We start from the raw sequence: 27,655 nt of genomic DNA on the forward strand, positions 1-27,655 counted from the left end.
CGGGAAGTGTTGCGCAGGCGCGTTTGGCGGACTCAATAGGTGGGGAGCTCTTGGAGGCGGCGACCAAGGCACTTGGGGAGCCACAGAAGTCGTATCCCCTTAAACTGTGAGTTTCCGACGGTTTGTTCCATGGCGCGGGATTGTGAGGGATTAGAAACGAATTCTGGGTTGTGACTTCGGTCTTGTAGCAGCGCAGTAAAGCCCTCACCCCTTTCGGATCCCACTGACCCACGGCGGGAAAGTCCTGCGCATGCGCACTAAGCATCCCGTTCGCTCTCGGGTCTGAAGGAGGAAGGTCCTTCCGCGCTGAGCTCGCGGCCGGTGCTCCTACAAGGATCCCATTCATTCCCTTTTCTTTTTTTTTGCCCGGCGCTCGTGGCTTGTATCGGACCAGTTCTCCATCAGCTTGCGTGGGGCCTTGGACGAGCCGCCTGGCGCTCCCTTTGAGTAGTCAAACGATTTCCTCCCTCAGGTCAAACCGCTCTCCCCACAAGGCCTAGCCCAACCCGTCCCTGCTCCCTCATTCTTCGTCTGGCTCGTGCCGGGACTGGCAGCCGCCCCAATTCCCACCAGCACCCTTTCCTCCACCGCCGGCCGCCGAGGCGGCTCCCCTGACTCGGACGTTTCCACTCGTTCTCTCTGCTTGTGTTTTTGGAAGGTGAAAGTGAAGCAAAAGGAATCCTGAGAAATGGCCCACAGGTTTCCCACCTTTGGGTATTTAAACATATGGTGCACTTTTAAATGTTTGCCCCTTTGGGACAGTGGCATTTTTTAGTGCTTGGTTCAGTGTGTGATTTAAACTTCTCACCTTCTCCAGTATTCTAATTTTCACAGCTGCTTTGTTCCCTCTGTGGACATGACCCCTTAGCTGGCATTTTGCATCCCAGTTGTTTTGTGATGGAGGCGTCTTTGGGGATTGAGATGGATGAACCAATGGCTTTTTCTCTCCAGCGTGGCCAGGTTCAGGCTGATGGCTCGTTAAAAAAACATGAGCAGAATTTTAAACTACCAGGTATGTGTTTAATTCCAAGGATGTGCAGGCAACAGTTCTGTGATTTCGATTGTTTTTTTTTTAAAGAGAACTTACTGAATGGTTAAGTGAGTTCTATATTTATATGGGAGCATTTTATAAATCAGTAAAACATCCTAAGATCTAGATTTAGGACTGGATTGCTGTTTAGGATTATAGACCATCTATGTCATTTTACAGATGAAGTTGCTAAGGTCTGAATATTGGTGATCATCCAAGAACACAGTTTGTTGATCCCCAAACTAGAATTTTTTTCTCCTAGGCATGTGTTCTATCTCTACTCACCATATTGCATTAAACTTGTATTTAGAAGTCAACATTGGAGGGATTTTTCAGTTAAAGGATTGAAAAGGAGAATTCACTGACAAAAATAAATGGTTTAGCAATAGTAAAGCACTGTTTCTCTGTGTACATTATGAAGTGTTGTTTGACCCTAATCCAAACCCCGAAGTGAGGAGGAGGGGAACAAACAATACTTGATTTTGTACACTAAAATGTGCACCTTCATTCCTGCTTTAGTAGTGCCTGGGACATAATAGGCGTTTAATAAATACTTGTTAAATAGGGGAGTTCCAGGTGACCATTTTTCTTTTTCCTAAAAGGTAGTGAAATCTTTTCCATCTTTGTTTTAAGCATATTTAATGCTTGTCCCAAAGATACTAGCTTTGACTTTCTATTCATGATATATACTTACCCACTACAAAATAGACCTTAACAATACCCTAGAAGAAATGACATCACTTGCTTTTGCTTTTTGACTGAAACTAAACTCCTCTTTGGTGTCGAAATGAGTACCTTTTCTGATGTCCCTATTTTTGGTGATGAAAGCCACTGTTACTCCAGTTACCTGTGTGATTTGTATTTGCTCCCCATATCCGGTTACCCAGCTTTATCTTCTTTTAATATATATGGCATTGCTTCTTTCCATTCCCACATCCACCACAGTGATTCGTTCCCTTATACTTTGCTCCTGAATTGCAGTGAAGTTTCTTATCTAAATTGCCTGCTTTCACTTCTTTTCCATTCTCCAGTTCATCTGGTACACTGCTACTAGAATAATCTTAAAATGCCACTTCATCCACTTTCATGGATGCTCTCTTCCATTTTTCCTGTTCTTCACAATTCAGCTTTCCTCTATTGTCATTGGACATATAATGCAATACGGAGTCATTGTATTATAATTTTTGTATTTTTTTAGCATTCTGTGTTTTTTCTTTTTAGTTATACTGTAAGCTCCTCAAAGGCAGTATTTTAAGCAGCTCCTGGTATATGTTGTATGTTAGACAGAGTGTATGAACAGATGAATCCGACTTGGTTCTAGTATTATGTTCAAGTGAAAGCTACTGTTCTAATACTCTGAAAATCTGGGAAATAAAGAAAGATGAATTTTGTTCTAAATTTCTATAGTTTTGTGGCTTTTATGTATCAGAACATTGAACCTTATAAGCAGTACCTTTGATAATTCATAAGACATGCTAAAATTTTAAGCCATACCTTTTTTCTAATGACTCAGTAAAAGCTAAAGTTATATCAAAAACAACTTCAGTCAGGAGTAAAGCTGATGAGATCCAGGCCCATAACTGTCTCATGATCTAATATGATTTACTTTCCCTTGATGGAATAACTTTTGAAAAAGTGGGAACTTTTTATGTATCTTTGTATTCCCAGAACCTAATAGTGTCTAGCACATAGTAGGTGCTTGAAAATACTTGAATGAATGGTTTATTTTCTTTTAAAGATTTTATTTATTCATCTGAAAGAGAGGGCACAAGCAGGGGAGGGACAGTGAGAAGCAGACTCCCCACTGAGCAGGGAGCCAGACTCGGGGTTCTATCCCAGGACCCTAGATCCTGACCTGAGCCGAAGACAGGTGCCCAGGTGCCCCAGAGCCACCCATGTGCCCCCAGTGAATGGCTTAATGCAAGGATATAAAGTAAAATACATAGTGTAATGGATGAATAACTTGATCCCTTGTTTTGGGATATTTGTCAGCTTTTTATAGCTTTTTTTTTTTTTTTTGGATAAAAAATTTTATAGCTTATTGAAGAAAATTTAGAAAGTAGAGAAGGCCAAAATAAGGAAATCATATCCCACTGTACAGATATTGCCACTGTAGACATTTTATTACAATCCTTTAGTCTTTCTGTGCATACGAAGGTATATTTAAGAAAAAAATAAATTAGGAATATAACCAACTTATTTCTAATCTTTATTTTTTTACTTAGGAATATGTAACTTGAACATTTATGTTATTAAATCTATAGCTTGATTTAAATTGACTGCCTAATGTTTCACTGTGTAGTATGCTATAATTTAATTACCCTTTTAGTTGAAGTTTTGGATTGTTTTCCATTTTTACCTATTAAGAAAAATGCTGCAATGAACAAACTACTGGGCATAATATTGTATCAAATGTTTATTTTCCTCTGTATTGTTGAACTGTACCATAAGGTATGCATTTGGTGTGTTATGTGGATGCTCTTAGCTCATACTACTAAAATGGGTTGTAGTTGCCATATGATTTGCCTGGGACAGATCCAGTTTATGCCTGTTGTCACACTGTCATTATTATTAGTGGCCCTTTTCACTCTCAAGACTGCCTCAGTTTGGACTAAATTGATCTTCCTAGTTCCTAAAATGATCTTCCTAGTTTAAGAGATGTAAGTCAGGGATTACCTGAAGCTCCAGAATAGGCATCACATATATTCCTAGAGTGTCAGTTTTACTCATTGGTAAGTAATTTAAAACATTTCATTTATATGAGGAATATTAAATGTTTATTACGTGCAATTACTTTCTAAGGTGCTGGGATAAATCAATGCATAACAAAAATCAATGCCCTCAGTCTAGGGGAAAGATAGACAATAAAAGAAATATTCAAAAGTAGTTAACACTGTAAAGAAAATAAGAAGGGAAGTGGAGATAGGGAGTGTTGGAGATTGTGATTTTAATAAGTATAATTGGTCAGAGAAGACTTCAGTGTGATAACATTTGAACTAAAACTTAAAGGTGGTAAAAAAGTGAGCTATGTAGATATCTGGGGGAAAGCATTCCTGGCAGAGGAGACAGCAAGAGAGAAGGCCCTGAGATGGGAGTGTGCCTAGCATTTAGGAGGAGCAAGGAGGCCCTTGTGACTGGAAGCTGGAGGATAGTGGGAGTGATGGCAGAGAGGTATGAGGAGAGGAGATATTCCTTGGCTTTTATATGAAGCAAGTTATGAAACTATTAGTGAGTTTAAGCAAAATAGTGACATGGTGACTTAGCTTTCACAGGATCACTCTGTGTTACAAATAGATAATACAGGCCAGCAATGATGAAAACAGTGAGTATAGTGGCTGTATTAAAACCACTTGGATATATTACGTAGCAGGAAAAAAAATTTTACTAAAAATTTCAAAACAGGGGGCGCCTGGGTGGCTCAGTGGGTTGGGCCTCTGCCTTCAGCTCAGGTCATGATCTCAGAATCCTGGGATCAAGCCCTGCATTGGGCTCTCTGCTCAGGAGGGAGCCTGCTTCCCCCCTCTGCCTATTGCTCTGCCTACTTGTGATCTCTCTGTGTCAAATAAATAAAATCTTTAAAAAAAAGAAATTCAAAACAGAAGCTAGACCTTTATGTTTAAAATATAGGCATTTAATTTTTTGGCTTGTAGACTTTTCACAGTCTTACCGTAATCCTCAAAGTATATATTCATTCATCTCTGCCTTTAGTAGTATTTTCCACTGTTTAACACTAATGCTCTCTTCTGCTGTTTACCCTCATCTCCACTTTAGAATTGAGAATTTTGCATTCAGTTTGGTTGTCAGAAAGTTTTACTGTTGTATAGTGACAGGAAACTAAGCATATTTTGAATTTTGTATCGATAGGTGAGTACACAGCTAATTAGTAGTGAGTGGTATGAAAGTGGTATGCAAGTGAGTGGCTTGTGCATTACAGTAGTTCCTTATATTTTTCTCTGATTTTTTTTAAGATTTTTTAAATTTATATATTTGACAGAGAGAGAGAGAGAGCGAGCGAGAGGGGGAACACAAGCAGGGAGGGTGGGAGAGGGAAACACAGGCTTCTCACCAAGCAGGGAGCCCAATGTTGCGCTCGATCTCAGTACCCTGGGATCATGCCCATGACTCTAGGATCATGACCTGAGCCTAAGGCAGATGCTTAACAACTGAGCCACTCAGGCTCCCCTCTCTGTTGATTTCTAATAGTTAACCAGCATCTCTACTACTGAGTGCCAGCTCAAGCTGCAACAGAAGGAAGTTCCAAAATATAGAACTCATAGACTTGGAAGTAAAGTTTGTTTAATCTGACCTCTTTGATTTGCAAGTTCAGAAACTGGACATTAATGTGGTTTAGTAATAAGAGTTGAATTTAGGCTTTCTTCTATATCAGCACTCCAGTAGTATCTTTTGTGATAATGGAAATGTCTGTTGTCACCTGTGGCTAGAGTGAGGAAATTTTTAATTTTTAAAATTTTAGCTTAAATTTAAATAGTCACATGAAACTAGTAGACAGCACAACTCTGTATCATACTACTTCAAAGGTTTTGGTGTTACCAATCATATATACACAAATAACAAAACCTGCACACAAACACTTTAATATACTTAGTAATAAAAAGACTACAAACAGGCCTCTTTTTTTAAGATTTTATTTATTTGAGAGAGAGAGCGGGGGGGGTGCAGAGAGAGGAGGAGAGGGAGAAGCAAACCCCAAAATGAGCAGGGAGTCCAATGTGGGGCTCGAACCTAGGAGCCTGGGATCATGACGCAAGCCAAAGGCAGATGCCCAACTGACTGAGCCACCCAGGCACCCCTACAAACAGACTTCTTAACATATTTCATAATATATAAATATCATTGATTGTCAGATACACCTTTTAATATACTGCTCAGAAATGCTGCCAGTTATACTGACACAATGCTTTTCTTATCACCTAGAATTTTTTATTTTATACTTTTTGAAAGAGTTCTTTTAGATCTAATGAGACAAATAACTGTATATCTCTGGTACATAATTAAAAAGGGAAACATTTCATATCTTTCTCTTCTGAATCAATTTTAGTACTCAGACTCACTGACATCCTATTTTCCCCCCTCACAATATTGTCCTCTGTACATTAGTGTTGCAGAATTTCTTTGAAGAATTTTTTTTTTTTTTTTAAAAACCATTGTTAATGGACTCATAAGAGCCCACTTATGTGGAGTTGGCCTACATTTGATTTCTACTTCACCACCTTTACCACTTCTCCCCATGACCATTCGTGCTTAAGAGTTAAATGTGAATGCTCCTTTATGATTTCTTGGATTTTCTTTAAGGTATTGATACTTGTTCCGTTGATGCTGGCTGACAACTGTAGGTTGTATCCCGGTTTTTTCAGAGTTTTAAAAATTGTGTTTCGAAATCAAGGAAATACATAAAATTGAACATATCATTTTAGTATCTTTCATGGTACCTTTCCTCTAACACTGGAATTTGAAGCTGGTTGGAATTGACACTCATTAGGAAAGATTGTAATTGACTGTGGCAACTATGACTGCTAGAAAGCTGTGTTTTCCCCCCAGGCCTTGGTTTTGGTTTTTAGAGTGAAGTAGTGTGGTAGCTGATAGTGAAGTACTTGCTACTGTCTTTGGCTTCACTCTTTGTAACTTCTCAACTTTCGGTACTGTTTTTTTTCCCCCCTACAGCTGTCTCTGAATGCCCATAATGATAGTAATAATTCATTCATTGAACAAACATGCCAGGCACTTCTAACTAGGAGCTAAATGTACTATGGTAAATTACACAAATAGGGAGCTACTGATGGAGCTTATATTCTTGTTCTATTCTAGCAAACAGGATGATTTTATACTGGATAAGTACTCTAAAGACAATAAGCCGGGTAACATTTAAATATTTAAATAACATTCAAAATGTTATTTTAAATAGGATGTCAGAGAAGACTGACCATGGAGCCAGTCACATGAAATTATATGGGGAGAAGATTTCAAGTAGAGGGAATAATAAAAGCAAAAGTGCTAAAGATCTCTGCCTACTTGTGATCTGTCAAATAAATAAAATCTTTTTTTTAAAGTGCTAAAGAAATAATAACAATAATTACAACAATAAGATTACCACTGTCTTTTATTTAATATTTACTATGTGCCAGGCATTGTGTTAAAAGTTTCTCTTATGTATATTATTTCATCTCATCCTCACAGTATCTCATTGGCATGGGTACAGTTATTACCCCTTTTCTGTAGATAGGGAGACTAAGGCTCAAAGTGGTAAGCTGTATCTCAAGGAAGGTCATACTGCCTGTTAAATATTGGAGCCAGGATTTTAATTTAGGCCTCCCATCTCCAAAACGGATACATGTAATTATGGGTACATTCTTGCGTCTTATATTGAAACCCATGAAGCTTCTCCACTTCACCTATGAAGTAGATGGGAAATAATCCTCATATGGATTGATATAGTGGAAAGAATACTAGACTAAATCTTCTTGGCCTGTTAAATAGTTCCAGCTGTATTTTTTAAAAATTCATTTGAGAGAGAGAGAGTTTGTGCATGTCATACACGTATTCACACAAGAGAGCGGTGCTGGGAAAGGGAGAAGCAGAATCCCCACTGAGCAGGGAGCCCCAGGTGGGAGTTGATCCCCAGGAACCTGGGATCATTACCTAAGCCAAATGCAGCCACTTAACTGAGCCATCCAGGTACCCCTAGTTTCTGAAAGCTCTTAGTGTTGTTCTTCCTCCCCCTCAAATTTGTCCTCTACTTACCATCTTCCTGCTTAAAAAATTTCCATGGCTTCACTTGCATTCTCTGTCTTTCCCTTCTTTAGCCACACTGAATGTCATTACTTGCCTTATCCACCTCTCCCCTCAAAATAATCCATATCTTTACATACATAGTTCTTTAACATACATGGTCCTAAAATGCCTCATCCACTTTTTCTACATTGTGAGTGCTTCAAAACATAGCTTAACTGTCACCTGGAGCTTCCTGGTACCTTCAGATGCGTTCGTTCCCCTCACCTTCCTTCTAACTAGTAATATATTGCATTCCTGTATTATTACAATTACTGTCTTATATTCAGAGTGAGCTTTTAAAATCTGTTCTTTCCAGTAGACTGAGTTCCTAGTGAAGAGGGTTGCACCAATTTTTTTTAACTACACATCGCTGAGCATTTTTATAGTGTTATATGGCCAGATGATTTCACTTCCCTGAGTAGGGTCTTCTTATCTGAAAATCAGGATAATTCCTGTTCTGCCAGTATCTCAGTGCTATTTTGAAGATCTGAAAAGATAATATATGTGAAAATGGTTTGAAAATGTCTTAAACCGTTATGTACACTATTCAGATTATTATTATAACTGAAAAAGTAGCTGATGGTTGGCTTAGATATTGTAATAAAATCCAATGACTCTTAAGTATTAGTTTTCTTTTATATCCAATAGTTTATCACAACTGGTATTATCTGCCTGTCCTTATTTTAACCATGTATGTTTTTGTAAAGAGCTTTTATTTAAAAGTAGCCATGTATTGTATTTGCTCTCAAGGCTAGAGGATACTATTGATAGTGGGTAGTTCTTTAAAAATATTTCTGACATTCCTGAGAGCTTTAGTAGATATTTCTCTCTGAAGGTACACTGTTGAATATTCAATATATAAAACTTGCCCAAGTGTGTAACATTTTGTGTCTTTGGGGGAGAGAAATAGTTTTCAAGAAGATTGCATTGTGTCCTTGTCATGCCATCTAGTGATCGCAGGACAGATTGTTTAGTTATTTTTTTAATTTAGCTTCTTTATTGTGTTGTACTCTATGCAGTGACAATGTATCTGCTAGTATGTAATTCCAGACTAATACAAATTTGGTGTGTGTGATTCTGGGACTTACCAGTTTTATCTGTTTGTTCAAGAGGTGTGTGTGTGTGTGTGTGTGTGTGTGTGTGTGTGTGTGTGTGTGATAGCAATCTAACAGGGTTTTAAATATTTTTATCATGATTTTGAGATTTATCATAGCTTTTTCATTTGTAATTTAATTTTGTTTTAGAATTTATTTCATTGAGTTTATTTTGACTTAAAAGTATAAAATATGCTCTCATTAATTATAACTACAAATTCTTCTTCCTTGATAGGTGTTAAAAAAGATATTGAGAAGCTTTATGAAGCTGTACCACAGCTTGGTAATCTGTTTAAGATTAAGGACAAAATTGGAGAAGGTAATATAGAGATCTACTTTATTTATAAGTTTCTTTTCCTTACATTTTCCTTTGCATAATCTTGATTTTTCATTAGTATTTCCTATTGAAAAGTATATGCTTTTTTTCCCCAGAGATTTTATTTATTTGATAGAGAAATCACAAATAGGCGCGGGGGGGGGGGGGGGGGAGAGCAGGCTCCCTCCTGAGCAGAGAGCCCGACGCAGGCCTCAATCCCAGGACCCTGAGATCATGACCTGAGCTGAAAGCAGTGGCTTAACCCACTGAGCCACCCAGGCACCCCTGAAAAGTATATGCTTTTTAAACTTTTAAGACCATGGTCATATTACTAATTATGACATCAGGTTTTCTTTTTCCCTGGAAAGAGTGAAAGAATAAGTATTTACAATAAAATGAACAGTCCTATTTTTTTTTTTTAAAGATTTTTATTTATTTGACAGATCACAAGTAGGCAGAGAGGCAGGCAGAGAGAGAGGGGAGGAGGAGGCAGGCTCCCTCCTGAGCAGAGAGCCTGATGTGAGGCTCGATCCCAGGACCCTGAGATCATGACCTGAGCTGAAGGCAGAGGCTTTAACCACTGAGCCACCCAGGCGCCCCTGAACAGTCCTATTTTAATCTTTATGCTGTTATACCATTAAAAGTATTGATATACTAATATATCAATAATTATTAAAAATGAGAAATTATAAATTCATATGGAGGAATTCGATCAAGGGAGGTCAGCTCCTTTTCCTTTCTGCATTATAGTTAGGTTGAACTCTACATTGAAACATGTATGAAACCTAAGGTGGCAAAATAGATGAAAATAAAGTAGTATGATATTTATACAATAATCAGTATTGGGGTGCCTCGGTGGCTTAGTTTGTTAAGTGTCCAACTCTTGTTTTGGTTCAGGTCATGATGATCTCAGGGTTGAGGGATTGAGCCCTGCGTCGGGCTCCATGTTCAGTGGGGAGTCTGCTTGAGATTCTCTCTTTTCCTCCCCTCCCCCCACCAAATAAAGAAAAAAAAGAAGGTCAGTATTAACATAAATGTCGTTGAGAGACTTGGAGTCTTGACTGAATGAAGGGTGAATTTATCAGATGTGAAGTGAATGAGAAAGTAAAAGATAATAGAAGGTTTTGGTGGCTATATTGAGAAATACTTAAATAGTTAAAAACAACCTTCCATTTACTTCTTTGTTTGCTTTTCACAATGCAAAGTGTCAGACAAGAAAGGGCTGGGTCATTGGGGGCAGAAGAATTAGAAGAGGAAATGATTTGTGATGTAAGAAGTAGATGTTTACACCTTTTCCTTACCTTTTTTTTTTTTTCTAGAAATTTAAAAAAAATATTTGAGAGAGAGAGAGCATGAGCAGGGGGGAGGGGCAGAGGAAGAGGGAGAAGCAGACTCCCCAATGAGAAGGGAAGGGAGCCTAATATGGTACTGAATCCCAGTGTGTTCTTAGTGTTCGAAAAACTGTTCCAGGGGTGCCTGGGTGGCTCAGTTGGTTATGCATCTGCATTCGGCTCAGGTCATGATCCCAGAGTCCCAAGATGGAGCCCTGCATTGGGCTCAGTGGAGAACCTTCTTCTCCCTCTCTCTGCCAGCTGCTCCCCCTGCTTATGCTTTCTTTTTCTCAAATAAGTAGAATCTTTAAAAATAAAAACAAGGGACGCCTGGGTGGCTCAGTTGGTTAAGCGGCTGCCTTTGGCTCAGGTCATGATCCCAGGGTCCTGGGATCGAGTCCTGCGTCGGGCTCCTTGCTCTGCAGGGAGCCTGCTTCTCCCTCTACCACTCTGTCTGCCTGTGCTCACTCTCTCTCTCTGACAAATAAATAAATAAAATCTTTAAAAAAAATAAAAAAATAAAAAAAATAAAAACAAAAAACTTTGTTCTGGAATCCGCTGGTGTCCTCTTAACAAACTGATAGCTATTCTTGGAGGGGGAAGGGAAGAAGGGTGTTCCAAGGCTAAATAAGTTTGGAAAATGTATATATAAGCTCCCTTTTGGTTATTCATGATGTATTTAAAACACATTAAAGCTCTGGAAATTTTTGTAGTAAAGAAATATATCAGTTTGTTTTAACTCAGTATTTCTCAAATTTAACTGGCCGCCAACTTCTTTTATGTTCTCTGCTTAGTTTAATGCTGAATTTAAAAGCCTAGGTGTTGTAGGGTTTTTTCCCCGAAGACTATTAACATTTCTGCTTCTAACAGACCTGTTGTAAGAAAGTAATTTCAAGTGACAGTATTACAGAAAAATACTTGTTACCTTGGATTGTGACCATGAGAATATTTTTTTTAACCCAGGCAAACAGATTTACTGTAGATCTTTGGTAAATTAATATACCCTGTAAAGAACTGAGCACAGTTAAGAATTTATTAAAAATTGAAAGTTAGTTGTATTTATAAATGTTGTTACTCTTAATGTTTAATATCATTAAATATATTAATGAATAGATTAGGATAATTTTCTGGGTTCCAAACAGTTTTTAAAATCTATTTTAGCATCAAAGCCAAATATTGAAAAATTTAATAAATTGTTTTACAGGCACTTTTAGCTCTGTTTATTTGGCTACAGCACAGTTACAAATAGGACCTGAAGAGAAAATTGCTCTAAAACACTTAATTCCAACAAGTCATCCTATAAGAATTGCAGCTGAACTTCAGTGCCTCACAGTGGCTGGGTATGTAACTTAAAGATATTTTAATTGAACTGGCTGTATATAATTTTTAAGATTTTTAAAGGGATATCTAGCAGAGATGATGAGATTATCCATGAATTGAACATCTTTCAGTGAGGTGTTTCCAGTTTGGTAGCATTTTTCCTCTTACGTTGGGATGGTTAATTAAATCTGTATTTTTAGAGTGGATTACCCTTGAGGCTCAGCTTGATTTCCTATTCTCTTACCACTTTTTCTAATCTTCCTGCCAAATCATAAACCATGGTCTAGATATTTTTTAAAATGTAGGGAATTCATATTTCATCTCCTCAGTATATGATTTATATACATAATATAAATTTTTATATTTAAAGCCTCATTTCATACTTTTATTTTGAACAGAAACATCTGGCATGTCTTTCTCATTGCTCTCTCTCTTCTAGGTCAATCCTATCAACAAAGGTACATGATCTAGTATCTCCTATACCCCTGTACTGCCATCCCTCTTCCTGCTGCTCCCGTCATGTCTTTGCTTCCCCCCCTCAGCCAGACTTCCCAAAAATCACTACATACACTGTTTTCACTTTCACACCCTACCTTCACTACTCACAGTGTCTGCTGTCCTCTGTGCTAAACTGAAGCTACTTTAGATAGAGTCAACCATGACTTCCTTTTTGCCAGTTTTTTTTTCTATTGACATGAATGTAGGCAATGTTTAACATATTTTATTTGAATCGTTGTCTTTTGACTTCTGTACTGCCACATGCTCCTTGTTTTTCTTCCTGCTTTATTTGGCTTTTCATTTTCAATATCCTTTTGCCAGTTCTTCCTCTCTACCTGACATCTAAATGTTGGAGTGCCTGCTCTTGGGCTTTCTTGCTCTGGACCCTTCTCTAGGTAGTTTGTATTTCCATGTGGCTTTAAGTGTATGGGAATGATTTTCATAAGTATATTATCTTGCCTCAGACCTCTTACCTGCAGTTTTATATATACCCACCTGATTTGACATATCCACTTGAGTACCTAATAAATATCTCAAACCTAATATTCTATAAACTAAATTTTAATATTCTTTTGGCTACCCCAAAACCCCTGTTGCAGCAGTCTGTTTTCATCAGCTCATCTCTGAATCCATCATCTGGTCTTGGCCATTTTACCTCCAAAATATATCTAAAAACCCATCCATATTTTCCTGTCCTCTGAACCGCTATCTCAGACCAAGCCTAGATTGCTAAAACAGCCTGCTTCTTCTCTTCCCTTTGAATCCCATTGTTAGAAAACAGCAGAGTGATCTTTAAATATGAAAATTTATATTATGTATATAAATTATATACTGTTAGTTCCATCACTTAAAATCCTTCAGTGGTTTTCCTTAAAAAAAAAAAAAAAAAAAAAAAAAAACAAAAATTCAGCCTTATCACATGTCACTCTTCCTACCTCCCTCTCTGTCCTCTAGTTTCTTCACTTCCTCAAATTTGTCTCAAGCTTTCTTCTTTTAGTGTCACTGTCCATACTGTCCCCCAGTAAGACCTCTCCCAGTCTTTGCATGCTGACCTCTCTTCTTTCTGATCTGAGCAAGAGTGGCACCACTTCAAGGCACCCAAGTGGCTCAGTTAAGCGTCTGACTCTTGATTTCTCCTCAGGTCTTGATCTCAGGGTCCTGAGTTCAGGCCTTGCATTGAGCTCCACTCTAGGCCTGCAGCCTACTTAAACAGAAAAACAAAGATGTCTTCTGAATTAAATCAGATTCGCTTATATTTTATTGTCATAGCATCTTTTGATCTCTTTCAAAAACCTTGTAATCTGTCTTATGTTATTTTATTATGTTACTGTTCATTAGATAATAAACTCCATGAGGGCAGAAATGTTCATTTTAATTCACCTTCCCATTCCTAATATCTGACATAGTGTCTGCCAAATGATGTGCGCACTAAATATTTTTTGGATGAATGGACAGGTCAATTTGTTTCACCCCTCCCTTTATTAGAGAAAATAGGAGGATGAGATGGCCTCTCTAAGGCATAATTACATCCGTTCTAGTCACTTGAATAAAATTGTTCCTTTTTCCATATTTTAAATATTTTCTCTACCATTTTTTCTTTCCATGTACTTCAAAAAAGTGCATGCTAAAAAAAAGTCTTTATCTGATCTTGCTTCCTTTCTAGCTCCCACACTGGTTTTTCTTCTTTTCTTTGCCAGATATTTCAGGCAAATTTTATGTTCTGCATCCATTGTATCCTGTTTTCCCTTCTTAAGTCCTGTTTGGCCTCTTCCCTTCCACTTAAATTGCTCTCTGAAAAATTACCAGTTAATTCCTCTTCTGCCAAACTAAAAGACTTTCCTCAGTCCTTATTCTCATGACCTTCATACTGATTACTACTTCATTTAAAACTCCTCATCTGGATGACATTCCTTTGTGGGCTTTCTGCCCCTTCCTTGGTTTACCCTCCAACTTGAGACTTTTCCAAGACTCAAGTTTTCTCTTCTCTCAAATCATTTTCAGAGCTTTAGGTATCACTTCTTCACAAGTACTGTCACTGACCTCTCAATTCTCAAAAAAGATGTGATTTCGTATCTAGAAATTTTTATCAAAATGATGTCTTGTTTTTCAATGCTTCTTTTCCTGATTTCTCCATATATTCTGTTGGTATCCATGTTGTTTCACTCTTGGGGCTCAGAACCATGGAAGTCAACTTTACCCTATTTTCCTCATCTTTTAGGATACAATATAGCATAGCAGTTAAGAGCATAGATCTAGAGCAGACTGTCCGGATTCAAGTCCTGTCTCCATGGCTTCCTAGTTTAGTGTCCTTTGGAAGTTCCTGAACCTCCCTATCCCTCAATTTCCTTATCTGTACAAAAGGTGGAGGAAGTAATAGCATTGTCCTGATAGAGCTGTTGTGAGGATTAAGTGAATTAGTTAATAAATGTGAAGTGCTTACTTAGATCAATGCTTGACATATAGTGAATGCTCAATAAATACTAGCTATATTTTAATTAACTTATTACTATTATTTTATTGGCTACTAAGGCTTGTTAATGCATTCTTGTTATTCATGTTGTCCTCATTCTGTTACTTCCCCAATTAAAACTATAATTATCTCATGTCTGAATTATAATAACTTCATAACTAGTGTTTTTTTTTTTTTTTTTTTTTTTAGCTTGTAGAAGTCAGTTAAACATGTATACGATCCTACAAGTTGTTGGTTTTAAGTAGTTTTCTAGCATTATTTATGCATTGCTAAAACTTCATTTTTAAGGAAACTGAGCATAAAGTTTCAATTCATTTGACCTTTCCTCTAAAGTTCATTATGCATTTTTCCACTAGGGGGCAAGACAATGTCATGGGAGTTAAATACTGCTTTAGGAAAAATGATCATGTGGTTATTGCTATGCCATATCTGGAGCATGAGTCCTTTTTGGTAGGTTTTAATACTAACTGAATTTTTATTGGCTGAGTATTGAATTGAAAACAATTTTATGACCTTATTCATAACTTTATCTTAGGACATTTTGAATTCTCTTTCCTTTCAAGAAGTACGGGAATATATGTTTAATCTGTTTAGAGCTTTGAAACGGATTCATCAGTTTGGTATTGTTCACCGTGATGTTAAACCCAGCAATTTTTTATATAATAGGCGCCTGAAAAAGTAAGTATGAAAAGTTACCAGAAAAATAATAACACTTGAATGAGTTTGTGCTATGCGGTTCATCTTGGAGATACAGAATATACTGCATGCACAGATTTTTTGTTTGTTTCAATTTTTCATTGTGGTTGGGGAATGGAAATACAGTGAAAGAAAAGATAAAATTGTATTGGTAAAGCAGTGTATATTAGATACAGCATGGTTCAGTAGAAATAGCACTTAACAAAAAGAAACTTAGAAAGATTGCCCAATGATAGCTAATTTCCTGTTTCAATACTAAAGTTTTTGTGTGTTTGTGTGTGTGTGTGCGTGAGCTCACATGTATGTTTTTTACACTGATAGAGGCATTATAAACTGAAGACCTAACTTTAATACTGTTCAGTATACAATGGGTCATACTGAGTATGGTAGGAAGTATAGAAATATAACTTCTTTTCTTGAATTTTATACTTCTGAGTTTTTCTTTAACTTTCTTTAATTAAATCAAATTTTAAATCCAAGATTTTAATTCATCTTTTTAAGTTTATTTAATTAAACATTACTGTGATGTCATCTCTGCCATTGTAAGGAAACAAAGGATTGGGCTTTTGTCCTGTCCTTATCTGCCTTGTTAGCATAGGCCATTGGAAAAAGGGGAGAAAGATTTTTTGTGTGTATGGGATATATCATTCCTTAATTTTCAAGCCTAGTTAACTGCTAAGTCATTACCTGGTTGATAAACTCATTTTTCTTATTTTTTTTTTCAAGAATGTTATAAATTCTTAATTGATCCTGTAAAGAATTAACTTTTTGTATGAATATGAGTTGAATGTATTATAATGTTATTAAGCTTTGATTGTTACAAAAAAGTAAAAATGCTTACTTTTGTCTTAGGTACGCGTTGGTAGACTTTGGTTTGGCTCAAGGAACCCATGATACGAAAATAGAGCTTCTTAAATTTGTGCAGTCTGAAGCTCAGCAGGAAAGTTGTTCACAAAATAAATGCCATATAATCACAGGAAGCAAGATTTCATTGAGTGGCCCAGCAGCACCTAAGGAGTTGAATCAGCAGCCCACCATGAAAACTTCTGTTAAAAGGCCCTATACAAATGCACAAAGTCAGATTAAACAAGGAAAAGATGGAAAGGTTCTGCCTCTTTTATTTCTCAAATACGAATAAGGTTTTAGAAATGTACTTCTTCATCCAACAGAGGGAGATATAATACCAAGACAATACTTGCAATCAAAAAAGTTATTTTTACATTTGTTACATGTTAAATTGATTAGATTCCACTAAGATTTATAATGGATTGTTTTACCATTTCAAAACTGAAATTACTTGGTAGATTTATAATGTCTCTGTCATTACGTTATGTAACAAATATGGAAAATAACAAATTCTCCCTGCATGTTATAAAGTTCAGATTAATTATCCTTTTTAAAAGAAAACATTAGTTATAGGGGAAAAATTCTGAAGTGTCTATCTCCATTTTAGCTGCACAGCAAAAATGTAACATCCATGCAGGTGGTTTTTAAATTTTTTAGTTCTTATATTTGTGGATTATGATAACATTGTATGGGTGTTAAAAATTCTGTCTAGACTATTTTCTCCTTTCACAGAAGTGTTTTGGTGCCTGAGAATGACTTGGATGCAGCTGTTTTTGTTTCATGTCACTTAACTCTTTCAAAACTGGCAGAGTACAGCTGGCAGAAAGTGTTACAGATATAATCCTTATTTTCCTTGTTTTTGTTGGTATTGTAGGAGGGATCTGTAGGCCTTTCTGTCCAGCGCTCTGTTTTTGGAGAAAGAAATTTCAATATACACAGCTCCATTTCACATGAGAGCCCTGCAGTGAAAGTAAGTAATGTAGCTTAATAGTGCAATCATCAGTCAGTCGTACACTAAAGAGAATTTAGGGATTGGTAGATTAGTATTTATTATCACTAAGTTTTTAAAAATAGAGTTTTGCTGTGGCAGACAGTATTACTGCTTTGAGCATCTTGTCAACACTTTTATTTTCTCCATTTTTTTCCCTGAACTTTTCTGGTGGAATTTTTTATCATTTTTGGTTAGCTGGCTATTGTTACTCTTTTCTAAAGGAACATTTAGAACATTAGGCCTTTTCTCTCATTGGCTAGAACGTGAGCTCCTAATAAATAACACTTTTCTGACACACAGTTAATAGCATAAAAATGTTTGTAAAGTTTACTAAATTGTAATCAGTGTTAAATGGTTTTAAATTGACTTAAGATATCCTGTAACAGATAGATAGCATGAGCAACAAATTAAAACTCTGATTTTAGCCAATGTAATTGTGCAGTTTATAGTTCTGAAATGGAGTTAGACACTAGAACCTAACTGTGTTATACTTTTGTAACATCAGGAAAAGTTGTAATAAAGTATAAGTCAAGTAATTACCAATTGAGGACTATTTAGTAAATTTTAATGTGTTTATTCAACAGGAAAACCTAAAAAGATCTTAAATACTTTAATAGATAACTGTTTACTTAAAATCCAACAGCCCATTTGGCAGTTCTGAAAGTTATGTTTCTACGGTTATGTTTTATTATACTAGCATTTGAAGGTATCATGTTAAGTATCATGAAAATAGGAAATACGACTTTTCTTTTACAGCTTATGAAGCAGTCAAAGACTGCGGATGTACTATCTAGAAAGTTAGCAACAAAAAAGAAGGCTGTTTCTACAAAAGTTATGAATAGTGGTGTGATCAGGAAAACTGCCAGTTCTTGCCCAGCTAACCTGACCTGTGACTGTTATGCAACAGATAAAGTTTGCAGTATTTGCCTTTCAAGGTAATGTGTTTTAATGGTGCTATAAAGTCAGCATGCTATCAGCATGCTATCAAAATCGCATTGATTTTGGTGGGCAATTGATTTAGTGTGAGGAAAGGAACAACACAGACACTGATCGGAAGAGGTACCTTGAAGAGCAAATGATAACTATTGTCATATATTGTTCATTTGACATTTATATGCTGTTTGAAAAACACATTTGCTCTTACAGGCAAATAATTTTGGTGGGGGCAGGGGTAGTTTTATGGAACCTTAGAATCACACATTTTGCTTGCTGATTTAATCTTTTGTTTTCTTTCCTTATCCCCATGTAGAAATAACCAGAACTAAATAGAGTGTCTCTCTCACTCCCACTTCCTACTCTTAACCCCATAAATTCCTCCCTTCCTTTCAAAATTTTCATGAGCTGTCATGAACCTCTCCTAACCTAAGTATATAAGAGAGTAAGTATATCAGAAACTTAGATTTCTGATATCACTCCAAACAAATGAATTTTTATACCTCTGAATTTTGTTATATTCAATTCTGTTGTATTATGTTTTTTTGTTATAGTCCTTATCATCTACTACCTATTTTTATACCTGGAAGTTACCTTAAAATTTTTCTGGAATAAGGCCTGATAATTTGTGGGGTAGAGGGGAGAGGTAGAAATAAACCTAGGATTTTCATCACACTGAATTATTATTTGCTTTATAAGTAACTTTTATTTACATAGATATCAAGGCAGAATTTACTGTAACATAAATAAATGTTACTTCTTGGTCTTAAATAATTAAACTTGTAATATAACTAGAAAAATCTTATTTCTTCATCATAAGGCGGCAACAGGTTGCCCCTAGGGCAGGAACACCAGGATTCAGAGCACCAGAGGTTTTGACAAAGTGCCCCAACCAAACTACAGGTATGTTGCACTAGAAATGAAGAACCCCATTAAGAATTGGTTATCCCAGGTATATTTTATTTTATGATCTTTGTTTTACTAATATTAATATTTTTCTGCTTTTAATAAATTATATAAGTGGTTCTAACAGTGTGGTAGTCCCATTTTTGAGATCATGCTGTTAATGAAAATTTCTACTCCTAGTGTTGTGGTTTTTTTCTTTTTCTTTTTTTCTTTTTTTTTTTGGTAACATTTTTTCCTATAGATTACATCTTGCTTGTTTATTTACACGATGATTTTTTAAAATAATTTAAAAAAATTTTTTTATAAACATATAATGTATTATTAGCCCCAGGGGTACAGGTCTGTGAATCGCCAGGTTTACACACTTCACAGCACTCACCATAGCACATACCCTCCCCAATGTCCATAACCCCACCACCTTCTCCCTACCCCCCTACCCCCAGCAACCCTCAGTTTGTTTTGTGAGATTAAGAATCTCTTATGGTTTGTCTCCCTCCTCATCCCATCTTGTTTCATTTATTCTTTCCCTACCCCCCAAACCCCCCACGTTGCATCTCCACTTCCTCCTATCAGGGAGGTCATATGATAATTGTCTTTCTCCGACTGACTTACTTTGCTAAGCATAATACCCTCTAGTTCCATCCACGTCGTCACAAATGGCAAGATTTCATTTCTTCAATGGCTGCATAGTATTCCATTTTGTGTGTGTGTGTGTGTGTGTGTGTGTGTGTATACACCACATTTTCTTTATCCATTCATCTTTTGATGGATATCTAGGTTCTACAAGATTTTTGCCAGGAATTTTGTTTTGGAAGAAACATTGTGTTTAGTAGTCTTTGCTAACTTGAGACTTGGCTGCATTTTATCTGTTTGCCCAATACCCCAAAAGTCTTCTGTGATGCACTTGATTGTGTGTTATTTAATTAAAATTATTATTAAAATTATTTTTTTGTTATTGCAAAAGTAGTACAGTAGCCTTAAAATTTTGAAAAAGAAAAAGGTTTATAATCTACAAAAGTTACCATTGAGCCAAAACCCAGGAAAAATCTTGAGTAAATGAATGCTGTCACTGGCTTAGCTCATGGACTTTAAAGAAATACATTCAACTATTGTGTGTATTCTACACTCGCTACTGATACAAAAAGAAGGAATGAAGTAGCTGCTTACTCTCAATAATAACTTGTAGAGGGCGGTTATAAATTATACAAGGTATTTGAGGGATACCTAACTATTCCTATCTGAAGGGAATATGGAAGGAAAATTATAGAAGAGGGAACCTCTGAGAAGAGATGTAAATTGGAGTGGGTGGTTGGCAATGATACATGAGCAGAGGATCTCAAGAAACAGGTCTAGTCATATAGGAAACAGTTTAGTGTTGTTAGAATGTAAGATAGAAGTGAAAGAATGGTGAGAAATAAACCTAATAATAGGGGGACAAGTCAAATCACACATGTTAAACAGCTTGGACTATAAGTGTTGGGAAAGTATTCAAGGGAAAGACATGGTATTAATTATATTCTAACTGGATCATTCTGGCAGGTGTACAGAGTGGATAGGTTTTGGAGAGTGGTGGCTTAACAGTGGTTCAAGTAAGAGATGCTGAAAGCCTGAATGAGGGCATCATTAATAGGAATGAAAAGAAAGGTTAGGGATTGGAAAGGTAGAACTTGGTATATAATTGGATGTGGGATTTGGGTTTGGGGTGGTGAAGGAAAAAGCACCCAGGATGTTTATCAGATTTGTAGCTTAGGGGACTTGAATGGGTATCAATTAACAAAGGTGGAGAATAAATAAGTAACGGTTTACAAGGAAAGATAAGGTGGATTGGGGCATAATTGGCTTCAGATATTTGTGAGACACAGATAGAAATGTCCAACAGAATAAAAGTCAAGCTCATGGAATTCTAGGCTGGAAATACAGTTGAGTGTCATCAGTACAGAAAAGATGGTTAAAGCCATGAGGCAGATGAAGCCAATCAGGGAGACAATATAGGGGAAGAAGAGATTGGAACTCTAGGGAACCTCAGCCTTAAGGCCTGGAGAGAAAGCTGGAGGAGGAGGCAGAGGTGGAGAAGAAACAAAGAAAGGCAGGTGATCAAACAGCCAAGGCAGCCAAGGGAATAGAGAACAAATAACTTGGTGATACTAGAAGGTCAACAATTAGGAGAGAAGATGTCCCTAAAAGAAAGTTTCCTAACATGAGCCTGGACTGGTCTTAATATTTACTGCCAGAATTCTAGAGATTAAAGTATGTAATTCTTGAGGAGCATCCAGATTTTTCCCACATAGCTATTTTGGGTTTTTCGACCTTATAAAATACGTATCTACTTACTGTTTTCTAATGATGAAATATCCTTTAAGCTTATTAACATGTTGCTCAAGAAAGAATACATTATATTTTGTATTAAGGAAATTGGACCAGGGTTTCTCAGTCTTGGTAGCACACTATAGCATCTGAAGCACTTACAAAATACTGATGCCTGAGCCCTACTCCAGAACAATTAAATCAGAGTCTCTGAGTGGGCCGGGGAATCAGAGTTTTTGTAAGGCTCAAGATAATTTGCACAGCAAAAGTTGAGAACTAAGGATGTAACATTGATATAAACTCAGTACTGGTGATAAAATTACAGATTTGGGATTTTTTTTTTTAAAGTTTGTTTTCTGTTACAGCAATTGACATGTGGTCTGCAGGTGTCATATTCCTTTCTTTGCTTAGTGGGCGATATCCATTTTATAAAGCAAGTGATGATTTAACTGCTTTGGCTCAAATTATGACAATTCGTGGATCCAGGGAAACTATCCAAGCTGCTAAAACTTTTGGTAAGCAGTTTTATATTCTAGAACAAAACAGATGTCTTCATTATCTCCTATAAATCAAATTATTATGAAATTCTCTTTACAAATAAACATATTCTGTGTTTGTAAAATTTTCTGATGTTAGGTAAAAAATTTCTCTGTTGCTTTAAAATTAATTGCATTGTGTAAAAAAATAATTCATCACTTTTCTTCTATATAATCATTTAATCTTATAAGCACAAAGTGCTACTTAAATATTTAAAATTCAACTTTATAATCTTAAAACAGTATGGAATAACTCCCTGTGGTTATGGTTTGACTTTATTATATACATATTTTTAGTAGTATTTTTAATTTGTTTATTATATATTTATTAAGCATCGGGTGTTCTTGGGCCTGACTTAAGTGATCTTAGTCTATACTAACAAGGAAATTTAATAACCATAGTAGAGAAGATAAAATGTGTTAGTTGTTAGGTTCCTTAGGGTTAGGGTAACAACGAAGAAAAATGAGCAGAACACCTTTGCTGATGGAGTTATTATTGTAAGCCTATACTGGACATGGGAAGTCATCTCCTTAGCTATCCAAGTTCTTACACTTCCAAAGACAGGGATATGCAGTGTACTTCATAGGGCACCTGAGAATTATCTCAGCCTTGTTCTGTGACTTGAACTCAAATGCTCACCTTGTATTTATTCTCCATGTACAATGACAGTTAATGTTTTCCAAAGTGGGTGGCTGTGATTGAGTCAACATGCTACCACAAGATACAGAACACCCGTGTGTTCTATATCTTCTATATATATAAAATTTTAGGCAGCCCACTTCAGAAGTAGCTGGGCTGCTTTGTGCCCAGGATCAGCAGGTCTTCCATCAAGGGTCCAGATCAGAATTATCTGAGAAACTTAAAAAAATATATATGCCTATCTCACCCCACTCCTTCCTGGAAAATAAGACTCAGAAAATATGATACATAGGAAGGTCCAGGCTTGTCTGAAAAAACAAGCGATTTTGACCAAGAACAACTTCTAAGATGATTGCCTCTTACTTAGACACCATTGCTATGGTCTGATCCTCCCATCAGAAAAACTTGGTGATGGTTGTGAAGAAAGCTTCATGGTAGAGGCTTATGAAAAAGTGTTTCTGCAGCAAAGTCAATCTACAACCTGTAGCTTTCTTGAACCTACTATAAGAAAATATTATCTGAGGTAATAGTGTGAAATACTACACACATATAAAGGGAAAGTGACCATAAATGTAAGGCAAAATTGAGACCGTGGAAATTATATTCTTACACATTCTTACACATTCTTACACATGTTTATTCTCAACTTATTGAGAAAAATTTTCATCTACTGTTGAATAACTTCATGAGAACTTTATAAACATAAAGTTTATCACAGAGTGAACACCAAAACATTTTGTTGAAGAGCTTAAATCTACCCCCTCTGTAGTCAAGATTATAATGAGGATCAATAACAGAAGCACAATGTGCGACACAAAAACATTCCAGGGTAAGTGTCAGGATAGCAGGCAAGGGCTTTTAAAGATTTATCATTGTAATGCTTGTTCTCATGTTAGAAAAATAATAATGCCATGTGGTACTTGTCTCAGTTTTATTGGTAGGACTGCCGCAGCTTTTTCAGTCATATCTTACCATAGCTTTGGGCCGAATACAGAAGGACTCAAAACTTCAGTAGTCACAATTCGCCTTTAGCACCCAAAGAAATGACTTGCTTGGGATTAGCAGTGGGAGTACTTTTGCTTCTATTATGCATAACCTACCTCACTGTCTTCAGCTCCTAGAGGTGGCCCCATTGAGGATTGTCATCAAGGACTTGTTGAGTTCTATGAAAGAAATTCAGAAGAAAAACCTTGAGCTAAAATAAATGCCTGACACATAGTCTGTAACAAAATATATTTTTTAAAGATTTATTTGAGAGAGAGTGGGGGGAGGGGCAGAGGGAGAGAATTTCAAACAGACTCCCAGTTGAACAGGGAACCCCACACAGGGCTTAATCCCGGGACCCTAAGATCATGACCTGAGCTGAAGTCAGATCTTAACCCACTGAGCCACCCAGGCGCCCTCACATTTCTGTTTAATAAGGAAATATAAGACCAAGATAATACACTACTGCTTATTTGTGTGCTTGTTTTTGCCCATGTCTGATGAATCTGTCAGGAAATTGTTTGAAAAACATTCACATTTTTAAAAACTGAGATCTGGTTTGCTTATTAACTCATTCAAAAACATGTATCAGGACTTTATGTGGCCCAAGTACTGTGATTGAATCTAGAGCTTAAATTCTAGTGGGAGAGACGAATCTGTCAAATGAGCAGTATTGAGAAAAATAAAAGGGGAAAGGAAGAGAAGAGGGCTCAGCTATTTCAGAGATTGGTCAAGGACAGCATCTGTAAGGATGTGATACCTAAACAATGACATGAGAGGCTGAGTAATGCTTTTTTGTCTAGTCCAGCAGATATTAATTGAGATCCTCCTATGTACCAGTCACTGTCTAGGCTTTGGGGATTCAAAGGTAAATTAAATAATCCCTATCTTCAGAGAGCTTATAGTCTAGTAGGTGAAACAGACCTACAGTTATAATACAGGCCAATGAAAGTAAAAGTAGAAATTTTCACAGGTATAACAAGTTTAGAATGTTCAACTCTCAGAGTATCAGGCCTCACAGAGGTAATTCTTAAGCTGAATGATGATTTAAAAAAGTTGGAGCATCCTAGGCACATGGGGGAGTGCAGGGAATCCCAGGCAAAGATAGGAACCATGTAGCCAGAGGCATTTAGAAGCTTGGAAGGAGGAGAGGGAATGGGAGCTACAGCTGATGACAAATGAGAGGAGGACGTGATAAAGCTCAAGAAATGGGCAGTCCGGTGAGTAAGTCCAGTCCAGCTTAGTAAGTCATGCCTTCTACTTGCTATGTCCCACTTTATGATTTGATCTTCAACTATGCTGTACAAAACACAGCTTAAATATTAGCATGTGGTGCTCTGACACACAGTGTGAATATATCCACAAAGTGTACCGTAGAGCTTGCATGATTCTTATGAGAGAGACTTCTGATATGTTCAACTAATATAAAAATACATATATTTTTTTTCTTTTTTAGGTAAATTAATATTGTGTAGCAAGGAAGTCCCAGCACAAGACTTGAGAAAACTCTGTGAGAAGCTCAGAGGTATCGATTCTAACACTCCCAAATTAACAAGTGATATACAAGGGCCTGTTTGTCGTGACCCAGCTTTTTCAGAGACAACTGACCATAAAGATTCTCAACTTACACAAACACCTCAAGCAGAACACTCAGGAAATTCGTTGTATAAAGGGGACAGTAATGGCTGTGGGGGTAGTCTGAATACAGATACCAATTTACAAGGCTGGAATGAGGTACCTGATGAAGCTTACGACCTGCTTGATAAACTTCTCGATTTAAATCCAGCTTCAAGAATAACAGCAGAAGAGGCTTTGTTGCACCCTTTTTTTAAAGATATGAGTTTGTGATTCTCATTCTTCTTGTAATGTTTGCTGTTGTGTATTATGAGACAGGGTGAAAAAGAGTTCTTTGTAACAGCTATAACTTCTTGATTAGAGACCAGGGCAGGATAAATATTTTAAAATCGTAGTATTTGCTCTTTGGCAGACTCTAAAATATGGATTAAGATTACCTAAAATGCATGGGGTAGTTCTTCAGGCTAACTACATGATCTTTGACTTAGATCTACCCAAGTAGAATCAGATCTTTAGCTTCCCTAATTACTTGTCACTGCCATATACAGAAAAAGAAGCTGTTTTATCCTAGTACATAGTAGTTTGAGGTGTAAGTCTTAAAATTAATGGATGTGATCAGAACTGAAGGAGTCAAAAGACTATTGGTTTCTTTAAACTGTGAGCTTTGTGTACTTTTAGAAAACTCAACCTGGTGCTGGTGCTCTAACCATTCTATAGGTAAAGGAGATCATTCCCTCTTCTAAAGGCATATGTTACACTTACGAACACTAAAACAATGAAAAAATGTTGGGGGTAATATCAGTTAAAACTGAATTTAATTTATCCATTTTTCAAAGTACTTTGTTAAAGCATTTTTTTGTGTGCGAATTGACGTGTTTTTTCTTAATGGTTTCTCTTGATTTTTCCACCTTCTCTTTCTCACCTAACACATTCTCCTTGGAAATAACATGGTGCTTTCCACAAAGTTTCTGGGTGCTCTGTTAAATATTGCACATGTTTACAGTTGGGAACTCACTGCGTACAGTGGTTGTTTAAAGGGAAGCTGCAGAGCCAAAGTGAATACTGCTAGTCCAAAATGCTTTTCTTTTTCTCACCATCTTAGGTGTAACTAGGTAACTGTTAAAAGGAAAAGTAAATACAGCCTTGAGAATATTATTGGAGATTTTTTTCCTCTGCGTAGTGTCGTCAGGATCTCTGCATCCTATTACAACTAAATTGGTTCTGCTCAGAGAACTTTGGTTACTAGAATCTTGAGTGTGTTGGGAAGAGAATTAAGTGGGCGTAATAGAAGAGGGCCAGAGATGGAGGCTTATGTATTACTACATTCCAAAATGATATCTATCATTGACAATATATCAAATTCTTTCTGTGGGAAATAAGTCTGGGGGTATGGATCTGCTGAGAAGTTTCCCATTTTGTAGAGATACAGAGTATAGAAATGTTCTAGGGATCTAGAACATACATTTTGTTATTTTGTGCATTCAAGTCAGTAATGTCTACCTACCCTATTTGGTAAGTATAGTATATACATAAACCCATTACTGCTGATGTGCTCGGTCGTCTCATACTTATCTTTAAAACAAAATTTGAATGTTCTTGAATTTGTATGTTTAATAAAGTTATTTTATATTTTTTATGTCTGACTACTCATTTGAAAAATCCCCTTAAAAAAAAAAAAAAGGAATACCCTTTAAAAAAAAAAAATTAGGAAAGGAGATATTTTCCTTCTGAGATTGATGAATGCTCTCTCCAGCAAATAGTAGGCAGTAGATTAACAAAAATTGATCTGGCTCAACTAATACGTGAAAGATGGAAGTAGATTTTTGTTATAGAAAAGGTGTTCATTCGGGGCGCCTGGGTGGCTCAGTGGGTTAAAGCCTCTGCCTTCGGCTCAGGTCATGATCCCAGGGTCCTGGCATCGAGCCCCGCATCGGGCTCTCTGCTCAGCAGGGAGCCTGCTTCCTCCTCTCTCTCTGTCTGCCTCTCTGCCTGCTTGTGATCTGTCAGATGAATAAATAAAATCTTAAAAAAAAAAAAAGATTGATTTAAAAAAAAAAAAAGGTGTTCATTCACCTCATTTGTAGGAAATTTGTAACAAATTGTAAAGCAGTAAGTCATTTCAGTAATCATAACGAAGTCTTAACCCAAAAAAAAGGTTTTTTTCTTTGTGTGATTTCACAATCAAGTTAACATATATTCTAAGAAAATTAACAGGAAGAAAAATTGAACTGCTAAAAATGCAGGGCAGGAGATGCTTTCTAAGAAAATTTAATATTCCGGGTGGTTCTTTCAACTTTTTATTAATATCAATATTCTTTTTTTTTTTAATTAATATCAATATTCTATTAGAAGAGAACTTGGCTGATATGCAAAGGGAAGTGGGAGGTAAAGGGAGC

The 27,655-nt window shown here is 36.6% G+C and overlaps 1 protein-coding gene across 1 annotated transcript; it reads left to right on the forward strand.

Annotated features, from left to right (window-relative positions):
• Positions 1-26,891, forward strand: LOC111143534 (cell division cycle 7). Its single transcript, XM_022497354.1, has 12 exons — positions 1-106; positions 818-1,012; positions 9,149-9,232; positions 11,765-11,900; positions 15,205-15,298; positions 15,384-15,526; positions 16,397-16,649; positions 17,265-17,360; positions 18,138-18,316; positions 19,135-19,217; positions 21,890-22,039; positions 25,141-26,891. The coding sequence occupies exons 2-12, from the start codon at positions 898-900 to the stop codon at positions 25,530-25,532; spliced, it is 1,725 nt and encodes a 574-aa protein (XP_022353062.1). The 5' UTR covers positions 1-106; positions 818-897; the 3' UTR covers positions 25,533-26,891.
• Positions 26,892-27,655: the final 764 nt, after the last annotated feature.

Source organism: Enhydra lutris, unplaced genomic scaffold (genome assembly GCF_002288905.1).
Source record: "Enhydra lutris kenyoni isolate GAN:26980312 unplaced genomic scaffold, ASM228890v2 scaffoldscaffold9, whole genome shotgun sequence".
In the NCBI taxonomy this organism is placed as follows: domain Eukaryota; kingdom Metazoa; phylum Chordata; class Mammalia; order Carnivora; family Mustelidae; genus Enhydra; species Enhydra lutris.